Source organism: Perca flavescens, chromosome 15 (assembly GCF_004354835.1).
Source record: "Perca flavescens isolate YP-PL-M2 chromosome 15, PFLA_1.0, whole genome shotgun sequence".
In the NCBI taxonomy this organism is placed as follows: domain Eukaryota; kingdom Metazoa; phylum Chordata; class Actinopteri; order Perciformes; family Percidae; genus Perca; species Perca flavescens.
In genome coordinates this window covers 1425969-1439757 of record NC_041345.1, presented here as the reverse complement: position 1 = coordinate 1439757, position 13789 = coordinate 1425969, and the positions used below count along the sequence as shown (strand labels likewise).

Sequence of the window (13789 nt, the reverse complement as noted above, 5' to 3'; positions counted from 1 at the left end):
TTAATAATAATAATAATAATATAATAATATAGACAGCAGGAGCACTTAAACAAAGAAATTTGAGACGAGTAGACATCAGATATTAAGATAGCTTTCATATTGGATAGCAGCTTAAGAGACTCAAAGTACATGCTTTTCGATGATGTTCACATCTCATAATGACATCACTTCATAACATTCCCATGGCAACAGGGGAAAATGGCTGCTCTTCTGTGAAGTGAACACAACATTTTTCAACTTTCTGCTGAGATATATTATGGGACTTTTTTGCAACGATGCTTTCTAAAGGACCTTGCAGAAAGGCAGTCTGTGTGTCATTGTTTTTAAATTGATTTAGGACCCAGATTTTCTTTATGATGACATTGGTGTTTGAATATGATGAGTGAAAGTGTGTCTATGTTTTTATTTCGTTATTGTCTTTGTATTTATTGAAACCAAGCTGCTGCTGCCACTTGCCAGGACCCTCTTGTAAAAGAGATTTTTAATCTCATGGAGTTTTTTCCTGGTTAAATAAAGGTTTGAATGAATGAAAAAACGAAAACACGGGGATTATGAAATCATGCAAGCCCCGCATATTTTGCGCGGAAATCGGCAATTTATGCGGCGAAAGTGCGGCAAATTTGAAAAAATGCGCCCCCCCCCCCCATAAATATGCAGACTTTGGCTGATTATGCGTTGAATTATGCGATCGCATAATCACGTTTTTCTGGAGGTACTGACTTTACGGCATTATTATCGAGTTAATAGGTGTGTGTGTTCGTGTCGGCTGCTCTCCGTTTCCTGAAGGTTCTGACATGCAAACATTTTTTGACTACTAGTACTAAGGATCGCGCCTGTGAGCACCCTCGGAGGAAAACCTAAATCGCCTCTGCTCCCTGCTACAAACAAACGGACAATAAAATCTCTGTCTCCATTACCTAACCGCCCAGACCAGATCAGGAGGCTCTGCTTTCTGATTTCCTGAATCCATTCAGAATTCACAAGGTCCCGGATGCCTTCAATAGTTTAATGCACAGGTGTCAAACTCGAGGCCCGTGGGCCAAATCTGGTCCCTTGCAGATTTTGATCTGGCCCTCGTATCCATTTAGGTTCACAATACATTTTGGCCCGCCTAGTTTTTGTAGCCTTTTCTGAAGTTTTCGTCACTTTTGCAGAAGCTTTTGGTGCCTTTTTTTTACGATGTTTTTGCCACTTTTCCAACTTTTTTGGGGGCTTATCTGGTTGCTTTTTTCAACATTTTTTGTTGCTTTTTTCTTTGATGGCTAAGTTACTTTTTGGGGGCTTTTTCCAGCTCACAAGCCAACGGAGAGTTGCTAAATGACCCTGGCTGCAAATTACATTTGCTGCCGCTAGGGTGGTCTAGATTTCTAGGCTATAGTTAGGATAGGATACGCCACCGTGTGGTGAAATGGGGCTTATCATTGTCTCCCCTAGCTGTAGATAGGTGGGGTCTCCTCTAGCTGTAGATAGGTGGGGTCTCCTCTAGCTGTAGATAGGTGGGGTCTCCCTAGCTGTAGATAGGTGGGGTCTCCTCTGTAGATAGGTGGGGTCTCCTCTAGCTGTAGATAGGTGGGGTCTCCCCTAGCTGTAGATAGGTGGGGTCTCCTCTAGCTGTAGATAGGTGGGGTCTCCTCTAGCTGTAGATAGGTGGGGTCTCCTCTAGCTGTAGATAGGTGGGGTCTCCTCCTGTAGATAGGTGGGGTCTCCCCTAGCTGTAGATAGGTGGGGTCTCCTCTAGCTGTAGATAGGTGGGGTGGGGTCTCCTCTAGCTGTAGATAGGTGGGGTCTCCTAGCTAGCTGTAGATAGGTGGGGTCTCCCTAGCTGTAGATAGGTGGGGGCTGTAGATAGGTGGGGTCTCCTAGCTGTAGATAGGTGGGGTCTCCTCTAGCTGTAGATAGGTGGGGTCTCCTCTAGCTGTAGATGGGGTGGGGTCTCCTCTAGCTGTAGATAGGTGGGCCAAGCTGTAGATAGGTTTTCTGTGCATGCATTGTTTTAGTGTAGATAGGTGGGCAACAGTTGTAGATAGGTGGGGTCTCCCTAGCTGTAGATAGGTGGGGTCTCCTCTAGCTGTAGATAGGTGGGGTTAGCTGTAGATAGGTGGGGTTAGCATAGTGAATGGAATCCATTGTTTTAGTGTTGCAGGTTAGCATGTTGTAGTGAATGGAATCCTATAAGTTAGCATGTTGAGCCAACAAAAGACAAAAAAACAACCTAATTACTTGCACTGACAAACGGTGGCATATTCCTTTAAAGCAACTTTTAACCGCTATTATTTTTTCCCCAAATGTTCCTTAAAATGTCTCCTTCATAGTTTAGTCAGGACTGTGCATTTGTAGTTTAGGAATTGGGTCACAAAGAGAATATTTGGACTTTCTTCCTCTTTCATTGTGACTCAGTTATTTTGTCTAATTTGCATTAGAACTGCAACGATTGATCGATTGGTTCTAGGGTTGTGCCTAGGTGTGATGGTTGACCGGCACACAGCTGTCTCGAGCGAGAGAGAAAAAAGCGTTAACGTGGAACGCTATCACACTTTCCTTTCTCCCCTCATTGGACTAAGTTTGTGGACACTACTGTGTGCGTGCATGAATAAGTAAGTCTGATGACGATGTTATGCAGGATTTATGAACAACATTCATAAATGTTGCTATTGCTATTTAATGTGTGAGCTAATACTGCGCATCTGTTCATGTGCAGAGTTAGGTTTCTGTTTATTGAATGCGTTATTCAGTGCTAATATAACCGTGAATGTAGTTTAAACTCAGTAATGATGGTATGTTAGGTTATTACTGTCGCTCTGTTTAAGGCAAACGTTCCACTGTACTGTCGTTAAGCAGATCACGGACATCTGATTGAGTCTAGACTTTACGGTACTGTAGTTAAGTGAAAGTAGGTCAAGTTGTTATTTACTGCCCCTACCAGCGCCAGCATTTAATACTGTCTATTTACAGAGGGCATTTAAATGTATGTCAGATTGTTTCTATGTTAATTGTTAGCCCATAGTAGTAGAAACTTATATTTATGTAAAAAAGAATATCATCGTCCATCACAACGTTTTACTGTAAACATCGTCAACTGCCAATTTAGGGGACATCGCCCAACCCTAGATTGGTTGTCAACTATTAAATTACTTGACAAATATTTTGATAATCAGTTGATCGGTGTGAGTCAAAGTGAAAACTTCTCTGATTTCAGCTCCTTAAATGTGAATATATTGTAGTGTCTTCTCTCCTCTGAAGCAGGTACCTCAATATCTTTGAGTTGGGGACAAAATGAGACATTTGAGGATGTCATCTTGGGCTTTTTGGGAAACTCTGATCCACATTTTTCACCATTTTCTGACATTTTAGAGACCGAAACTACTGATCCATTCGTCCAGAAAATGATCAACAGATTAATCGAGAGTGAAATTAACCGTTAGTTGGCGCTCTAGTTGTCGTGGCCTGCGTGCCTGTTTGTGTCTCTCTCTGTCGTCTGTGTGTGAGGTGATGAAATGTCTGCAGCAGAGATGAGAATTCACTGTGTGTGTGTGTGTGTGTGTGTGTGTGTGTGTGTGTGTGTGTGTGTGTGTGTGTGTGTGTGTGTGTGTGTGTGTGTGTGTGTGTGTGTGTGTGTGTGTGTGTGTGTGTGTGTGTGTGTGTGTGTGTGTGTGTGTGTGTGTGTGTGTGTGTGTGTGTGTGTGTGTGTGTGTGTGTGTTCTTCTTTTTTAACGCCATGAATAGATCTGAACCTAAACATTACCCTGTAGCGTAATGAAAGAGACGGGCAGCAGCTGGAACCTTGAGGTGGTTTTAAAGTCTGCCTGCTGTTCTGTCAGCTATATTATCATTTTTTATATATATATATATACAGTACAGTACAGGCCAAAAGTTTGGACACACCTTCTCATTCAATGCGTTTTCTTTTATTTTCATGACTATTTACATTGTAGATTCTCACTGAAGGCATCAAAACTATGAATGAACACATATGGAATTATGTACTTAACAAAAAAGTGTGAAATAACTGAAAACATGTCTTATATTTTAGATTCTTCAAAGTAGCCACCCTTTGCTTTTTTATTAATAAGGGAAATAATTCCACTAATGAACCCTGACAAAGCACACCTGTGAAGGTAAAACCATTTCAGGTGACTACCTCATGAAGCTCATTGAGAGAACACCAAGGGTTTGCAGAGTTATCAAAAAAAGCAAAGGGTGGCTACTTTGAAGAATCTAAAATATAAGATATGTTTTCAGTTATTTCACACTTTTTTGTTAAGTACATAATTCCATATGTGTTCATTCATAGTTTTGATGCCTTCAGTGAGAATCTACAATGTAAATAGTCATGAAAATAAAAATGAAACGCATTGAATGAGAAGGTGTGTCCAAACTTTTGGCCTGTACTGTGTATATTCTAGTACTTTTACTGTCAGCTCTTGTGGAAACACGGCCAGAATGGTTGGGGGTTAACAGCGTTGCTCAAGGGCACCTCAGTGGGGGTAATTATGGAGCAAAAAGCTTTTTCTCCTTTCACTTTCCCTCCCCAGATCTGTCCGGGGATTGAACCGACAACCTCCCCTCTTTGGGAGGGCGGTGGCACCAAAATAAAACTCAGGGAACTCAGGAATGTCCGGACACGTTATAAATAAAGAACCCCTCCCTGAGAGAGGAACAGAAACACTGTTTAGTTTCAGTTTCACTTACTACAGTTTAAACAGTAATGTAGATCATTTAGGCCATGTAGTACACACACACACACACACATACGCGCGCACGCACAGATGCGCACACACACGCATACACGCACAGATGCGCACAGACGCGCACAAGCGCGCGCACACACACGAACACACAAATGCACACATGCACAGACTTGCACGGACACACATATACAGACACAGACATATACAGACACACACAAACACTCAAATTGACGTTCTGTCTCTGTGACACACACAGAAGTGCACGCACAGATTCGCACAAACACGTACACAGACACACACAGATGCACACACACACACACACACACACACACACTTCCATTTTAATGATTGTCCACACACAGCACAGGCATATTTGTGCAAGAGGAAACCCTGATAAAAGAACTCTCTGTGTGCACACACACCTGTATAATCACACACACACACTCGCATACGCACAGACGTGCACAAACGCACGCAGACACACACAAACACACTCAATTGACGTGTCTCTGTGACACACACACACACACACACACACACACACACACACACACACACACACACACACACACTTTTAGAATACCTTAAACAGCCAAAATACAGAACTGAGTCCACTTTTATATCCGTTATCGCAAGCAATATCGTTAACGTGATATTCAAAGTATCAACAGATGGTCTGACAATTATTGCAGGCTCGGGCATTTCAACTAAGATAAGTCATGTTTTATGCTTTTTCATGCCGAGTGATTTATTTCCAAGAAACCTGTGAGCACATCTCTGGTAAACACAAGATTTAAAGTGGAGCTTTTGCACATTTCTTTGTGGAGAAACTCTGTCAATGAAATTTTCTATATTGCACTTTTCTAGTCTTGCACAAACACACGCACGCACAAACACACACACACACACACACACAAGTATGCGTCTTGATAGCACACCAATAATGGCATACAAAGTGGCGTGTCATACATACACCACTTCATGACATCAGACTATACTTCCTGCACTGTCCCATGTCAAACTGGCTGCCTGCCTGTCCAAGGTAATGGTCCAGGACTGATTGCACATGGACAACTATTGTTGTGTCTGTAGGCATGCAAGAAAGAAATCCAATTTCTCAAAAACTGCTAGACTAGTTTGTTATGGAAATAAGAGTAGAACCAGATGCTATAACTCCTGATGGGAATGAATGCCCACGCGCACAAAAAACGTTGGCCGTAAAAACAGAGAGGGAACAGAGAGGACGGAAACTTTAATTCATTCAAGCTGAACTAAAAGTTGGAAACTTTCAGTCTTTTCATTAGAAATGAGAGTTTGTGTCAGCATCTGTTAGAAGCATTTGCAGCATTTAGTGCTTCTGTGTGGACTCTTTGTTTAGAGTTATGAATCCATCTGACATACTCTGATTGCCTTTTGGCTGTTGAATACAGGACAAAGAGTGAGCTGACATGTTTTAGTACGTGAAAGCACGAAGGAAGGAAAAGCTGAAAAAAAAAAAAAAAAGGAATCTAAACAGATTTGTCTTTCATCTCATTTGATACCTGGTGTAATGCTGCCATGTTGCCACAAGATGGGAGAAAATACTTTGAGTGGATCCTATTTGAGTTTCTTCAAATGGCAGTTTAATAACAATTATTTAATATCACAAAATCATGGATTGTTAACCTGGACCCTATTTTACTATATGTTTTTGTGTCTAAGTAATTGATGGGAACAACAATCTTTGAAATTGGTCCAGGATTTAGCAAGAAACAAGCTGCGATGTAAGGTTAATTTGCATTTTGTGTGTCAGTTAGCATCCACTAAAAGTACTGTTGTTGCAGCTGACAGACTCTGACAATGTGTCTGACAACATTATGGGATGGATCCCTACAGAGATAGACCTTTTAGTTAAAGAGTAAGATCCTTTTAGTTTAACATGAAACAGCCCCGAAATCACCATCACCAAACTACACCAGACTCCATGTAAACAATCAGGACTTTTATCATCGTAAAACACACTTGATTCAAAGTGGACAGAAACTAAATAAAACTACCAAAAGCCGTCTTGGTTCATCTTTCCACTGTTCCAACAATCACCGCTCTGGTTTGGTTGAAATAAACCCTTAATTCACCCATTTACATGTGGAGATAGGCTGGCTCTATACACGCTAAAAGTCCTGATTATTTACATGGAGTCTGGTGGAGTTTGGTGATGGTGATTTCGGGGCTGTTTCATGTTAAACTAAAAGGATCTTACTCTTTAACTAAAAGGTCTATGTCTGTAGGGATCCATCCCATAATGTTGTCAGACACTTAGAATAATAATCTGAGTCGGTCAGCGGCAACAACAGAACTTTTAGTGGACTCTAACTGATGCTGAACATTAGTCCTGTAGGGTTACATTACAGCCCGGTTCACAGCTGCCAGTTACAGCGTTCTCACTCAATACTGGACCAATTTCAAATATTGTTGTTCCCATCAGTCACTCACGCACACAAACAGGAAAATAGGGTCTAGGTTGAATTCACTGCAGGTGATTGTTGCACTAAATGTCCTGCACACCTGAATCTAATCACGCCTCTTCTTCCTCCTCCTCTGCAGCGATATGAAACACCACTGGGGGGCAAACTCCAAACACGTTTTTGATAACAACTAATGCAAATTAGACTTTAGCTTTACTCCCTCATACACAACAACCGTCTCCACCCTAACTTTGTTCACGCCTCTTCTTCTCTTTTCACTCGCAGCTTTTCGTGTGGATTAATCTGTCTGTTTGGGCTTCTTTTTGAGGCAGGCACAAAGAAAATAGACAGACAGAGATATTTTGGAAGTGGGAGGGGATTGAGGCAAAGATGCACAGGTGGGGCGCAGATTGAAAACAGTTTGTTTTTGCTGGGTGAAAACAGAGGGAAGGCTGAGGTGAGGTGGAGCGTCTCTCAGGGCTCACAGCTATTCATTGGGAGGACAGGTTGGACTGGTTTTCTGCTCCACATTACAAGTGTTTCCCCCGCTCTGGCTCACTAAAAGTCCTCAGTAGAGAGACGCCGAGGAAGGAGGGAACCAGATAGAAGATAGAAAGTGGCTTTGGAAAGACTCAAAGGGATTCTCTGTACCTTTCAACATTTGGCCCAGAGAGGAATCTCAACATGCCCGAGGAAAGGGAAGGAGAATTTTATGGAAAGAATGGTAACTGCTCCCTCTCTTTGGCTTAAGTTGTCTAATGATTCTTATCTTTTTTTCATTCTGTATTCATCTGAGAAAAGTCAAATGACAGGGGGAATAATTGGTTAATTTTTAGGCCTTTTCTTATTGCTTAAAAAAAGAATCTGTCTAAAAGGTCGTTGAGTGAAACTGGAGCAGCAGTATCAGTGTTTGTGTGTTGCCAGCTTTGCTGCTGATTATACGTGTGTGTGTGTGTGTGTGTGTGTGTGTGTGCGTGTGCGTGTGCGTGCGCGTGCGCACACAGGGAGTTTTATTATCAGTGTTTTCTCTTGCACAAATATGCCTGTGTGCTGACAATCATTAAAATAGCAGACTTTTCTTCTAATAATGTAATTCTTATTAAGCCTGTCTCTGGTTCCTAAAGCCACATATTGAAGTTAACAAGGCTTCCCTTTTTCCTTTTGAGTCTGTAACAATTCACGTTTCAACTTCCACTTTCCAAACAAAGACCTAACCTTTTTTTTTTTTTTTTTTTTTATTATTATTAAACTATTAGTTCAGTCTGATGCTTCTGCACCTTCTATTTCTATAATGTTGTTCACCTGTATCGAGGCAGATCTCAACTAATCTGCCTTGAAACGATAAAGCTTTTTGGGTCAACGTCTGTTGGTTTAAATGCTCTTTATATGTAAAGATGACTGGACTTCACTTACATTGTCAAATACCACCTCATAGTGACAATTTGGGCTGGGTATCAGATTATATATCGATTTGATCAGGGATATTTCAGTTCCCATGTATCTTGGATATGAAAGAGACTCAGAAATAATGCTGTAAATTGCACAAGCCACCCTCTAACCTACTGCATTATTAAACCTATTAATGCTGCTGTTGTTAAATGACTCTAAAAAAGTTGCATAGAGACAGGAAAAAGTGCTTTCTTTCGTGCAGAGATGGTATACCTAAAGTATATAGTTGTGCTCATAAGTTAATGAACCCATGCTAAAGTTGACTAAAAAGAGGATTTTTTTTTTTGGAAATTGATCTTAATTCCTTAATTAAAATTAGGAAAAATCCAACCTTTTAAGGTCACCAATTTTCTTTGTGAATGAATAATGTATCTTAAGTAAATAAATGTTCTTCCTTAAAATACAGGGGGCATAAGTCCGTACACCCCTAGGTTAAATTCCCATAGAGGCCCCATAGAGAGATTTTAATTTTTAAAGGCCAGTTATTTCATGGATCCAGGATACTGTGTGTCAGTGCAACAGGGAGGTTAGCATCAGGGGAAATGCCAAAAATGGCTGACAAAGGGTTAGGGGGAATAATATGCTCGTAGACTCTACTCATGGTATCAAAAAATGCTCCAAAAAGTAAACGCCTTAAAGCAAAACCAGAAAACCCAACGCGTTTATAATTCATAAAGTTGGTTTTGATTTGTTTCTGAGACCAGAAAGTGTCGACGAGATTCACACAACCATTTCCACCGCGTGACATTAGCTTCAAATGTTTTTGTCCGTTTAGTGTATTTTGAACATGTTAAATTTAATTTAAAATACAAAAAACGATAAATAAGAACATGTACATCTCAGCACAATCTTCCAAAATCAATCAATCAAAATGTATTTGTATAGCGCTTTACAACAACCAGCAGGTATCCAAAGTGCTTCACATCAGGAACTAAGAATAGAACAACATATCTTGCAATAAGAAGAATGAAACGTAGAAAACAGTAAAATCATAAAAGGTTACCTAGAACCAGGAAGAGGAAGTCGTCACATGCGTATTAAAGTTTTGAGTTTAGACCTGAAAAGAGCAACATCTGTAATAGTGCGAATATCAGGGGGTAACTTGTTCCAGAGTCTCGGGGCAGATCACCCCATCGTTGGTACCTAGACCTCGGCACTTCTAAAACCAGTTGGTTAGAAGACCGCAAAGACCGGCTGTGCTCCCGCAGGGTTAAAATCTTGGATAAGTACTCCGGGGCCAGGGCATCAAGGGCCTTAAAAACAAACCATAAAGTCTATTCTAAAACAGACCGGGAGCCAATTTAGGGTGTAAAGAACGGGAGTGATGTGTGCACGTCTAGATGTATTTGCTAAAAACCGAGCAGCAGCATTTTGAACAAGTTGAATGATTATGAAAATGATTGTAACAACTGTACATAAAGCCATACATCAGTGAAAGTGGCCACGGCAGTTTTTTCCCTCTTCCCTCGCCAAAATGTCTCCAACATTTGGAGCCTTATTTATCATGACACTGATTATTTAGATCGTCTAGTTCATGTGATACAATATCTTCACTCTAGCGCTGAATGAGTCTTCTTTCATCAGGATATGAAATGCACCACCCGTGCTCTTTCTAACCGGAAGCTGTGCCTTCTCTAAAAGCTAAATCGGAGCTCGTTGGGTTAATGTTTGCTGCAGCATTATCCTCCAGCCCACATACATAATTAATATGCAAAGACGCCACAGACCTAACTTCTGTCTAGACTCCATTGCTTCATAATGTGCACATATACTGTACATGCTGGGGTAGTCTGGGAATGATAAGTTAAAGGGGCACTATGCGTGATATCTCAGAACCCGAGTAGCAGTGCTTCGGCTGTGCTCCCACCCAATATAGTCCCAAATCAGTATCTGCCTAGGAACTGGTCTAGTCTTAATCTGCATTGCTACTTGTATTCATTGTGAAAATGCAGGCCACAAGAAGTAATTAGGTTGTTGTTGGGTCACTTTTACTCACAACATGCTATCGGCAACATAGAATTCCATTCACTACGCTAAGCTAGCGGCGTTGCTGCCAGACTAAAACAATGCATGCACTGAGACAAAACAGTTTGCCCACATAATATAAATAAAGACGAGATGGTGAATAACCCGATTTCAACAAACGGTGGTGTATTCCTTTAACACGGCAGCAATTATGTCAAAATGGTTGTTTTTTGGGGGAGGAAACCATTTCCTTTTGTGTTTTAGTGCCTTTTGATTGCCGGAGACCATACTTCAACGTCTGGACTCCAATGCTACATAATGTACATGTCAAGTCATCATTATTTATATAGCACATTTAAAACGGCATAAGCTTACCCAAAGTGCTTTTAGAACGGAGGCAAAGGGGGCTAAGTCTACCTCGACGCATAGATAAACAGGCAACAGGACTAGGAGGAGCTGTTGTGAGGATGCCATGAGTGACTTTGCTCAGCAGTAATAATGTGGCACACTGCTTACCTATTTCTGTCCCCCAGAGAGCTCTGATCTGCTGAGTGAAGCTAATGTTCTCTGATGAGTTAAGTTCAGAGCTGCGAGATGAATTTGCTCAGATAATGGACACTCTGCTTCTGACGCGCTGACCTCGCTTGACCTGTCGGAAAACCAGGGCTGCTCTCGACTAAATAAACTTTTTTTTTTTTTTTTTTTTTTTTTTTTTTTAAACTTTGTTGATTAGCTGATTTCATTTGACAGAGCTGTGCGCTTTTGAGTGGTTGTTAAGACTAGAAAAGTGCTATATTGACAGTTTCTCCACAAAGAAACGTGCAAAAGCTCCACTTTAAATCTTGTGTTTTTAAGGAAATTAAGGTGTCCAATAGCTTATACACAACATGCATACACCTAAGCACACAGACCTACGACAAACACATACATACATATTGTACATACTACAAAAATACAATGGAAGATGTCAATAGTGTGCCCTTACAGTAAAGTTTGGTTGTAGCGTGTTTAAAGGAGCGGTGTGGAAAACATGCAGAAAGGTGCAATGGTATCATAGTGCAAGACAGTGTCAGTGCAAATTCTAAATCTATTCAAGTACAACAGGCTACACAATATATCAAAGATAGAATAATCATTACTTAAAGGTATAGTGGAGGATTTTCTTTTTCCGGGTGGATCATCGAGACTGTTGGTCCTCCTGGTTGTCATTCTGGTGATATGTTTACGTAAGGCCGTGGTACGTGCACGTCCCGAGCTTTCAGGTATATGTGTGTGTGTGGTGAGCTTGAGCTACGGTTTCAGCCATTCATTGAAGCATTGAAACTTTTGGGAGAATATTTCACACGCTGGCGTGCGCTAAAAGCACAGGTTGGGCTTCCCACTGATGCCTCAGTCGTGAAGTTTCTACTCCACAGGTAAAGTTTGGCTATTTGGAGAAATCAATTTAAAATCACTGCTAGTAAAAGTTGATGTAGCTAAGCTATGATTAGCGATGCTAGCCCTGGCACAAGTCACGCACCGCGCACACACGGTAAACATCTCAATTTGTGAAAAAGTGGGGAGCAGGCAGAGTGTTGCGCATGTGCATTTTTTCAAAAAGTACAGAGGGCGGTTCTTTTCTAAAATTCAGGAAAATCCTCCAATATACCTTGTAACTATACATAGACACTAGTAAAAGACTTGAAGAAGAGTTTAAGTTAAAGTTAAAAACCGTCCATATAGACAAAAAGACAGCATGGTGTATTGACCGTACACAAGTACAATAGGCTACACAATATATCAAAGATAGAATAATCTTTACATTATAACAATCCCTCTAGTGGTTGTACAGGTCATGTTAGCTCAGTCTTTCACGTGGGTTTGCTTCTGCTTAGTCACCAGGGAGGAATTAGTTGTTGCTGGGCGTGTTTGTCTGGAGGGGAAAGTTATCTGACTGAAGAATGGGAGGAAGAGGGGGGGTGTACTGTTTTTATCCTTTCAAAGGTCCCATGACATGATGCTCTTTGGATGCTTTTATATAGACCTTAGTGGTCCCCTAATACTGTATCTGAAGTCTCTTATGAACGCATATTCAATTTTAAAAAAATCACTACGTATTCTTATTTAAAGGGATTCGCCACCGTTTGTTGAAATAAGGTTTATCACGGTCTCCCCTGGCTGTAGATTGGTGGGCCAACGCATTTTGTTATTTCAGAACAAGTAATTAGGTTGTTTTTTTTTGTCTTTAGTTTGCTCACTTTTATTCACAACATGCTAACCGGCAACATAGGATTCCATTCACTATGCTAAGCTAACTAGTGGTGGTGCTGCCGGTGTTGCACCGGACTTAAACAATGCATGCACAGAAAATGCGTTGGCCCACCTATCTACAGCTAGGGAGACCCCACCTATCTACAGCTAGAGGAGACCCCACCTATCTACAGCTAGGGGAGACCCCACCTATCTACAACTAGAGGAGACCCCACCTATCTACAGCTAGGGAGACCCCACCTATCTACAGCTAGAGGAGACCCCACCTATCTATAGCTAGGGGAGACCCCACCTATCTACAGCTAGAGGAGACCCCACCTATCTACAGCTAGGGGAGACCCCACCTATCTACAGCTAGAGGAGACCCCACCTATCTACAGCTAGGGGAGACCCCACCTATCTACAGCTAGGGGAGACCCCACCTATCTACAGCTAGGGGAGACCCCACCTATCTACAGCTAGAGGAGACCCCACCTATCTACAGCTAGAGGAGACCCCACCTATCTACAGCTAGGGGAGACCCCACCTATCTACAGCTAGGGGAGACCCCACCTATCTACAGCTAGGGGAGACCCCACTTATCTACAGCTAGGGGAGACCCCACCTATCTACAGCTAGGGGAGACCGTGATAAGCCCTATTTCAACAAACGGTGGAGTATCCCTTTTAAGATGAATTACAATTTCAGGGTCACTTTTGATAAGAGGACAGATCAGTTGTTTTGCACAATTTATAGACATAAATGAATATTTCACACACATTTGTCTGCAGCTCATTCTATAAAACTTCCTGAAAAAATCCTGAGAAAATCAAATCGTGAGTCGTCTTGAGTCATTTTTTTTTTTATGTAAAAAGTACAATTTCTCTGTAAGCTCCTTCAAATGTGAGTATGTTCTAGTGTCTTCTCCTCTGGGACAGGAAACTGAAGATCTTTTGAGTTGTGGACAAAACGAGACGTGATGATGTCATCTTGGGCTTTTTGAGAAACAATGAG

General features: G+C 41.4%; 1 protein-coding gene across 3 annotated transcripts in view; it reads left to right on the top strand.

Moving 5' to 3' along the window:
- Positions 1–13789, top strand: part of LOC114569966 (choline transporter-like protein 2) — a 60589-nt gene that overhangs the window by 6348 nt on the left and 40452 nt on the right. Inside the window, exon 1 of one of the 3 annotated variants that reach the window (XM_028600141.1) lies at positions 7373–7856. The exons of 1 other annotated variant lie outside the window; for it this stretch is intronic. In XM_028600141.1, coding sequence (XP_028455942.1) covers positions 7817–7856 — 40 coding nt within the window. In that variant the 5' untranslated portion in view covers positions 7373–7816. Of the gene's footprint in view, positions 1–7372; positions 7857–13789 lie in introns of those variants that run through there. One more of the 3 variants, XM_028600143.1, reaches the window with a different exon arrangement.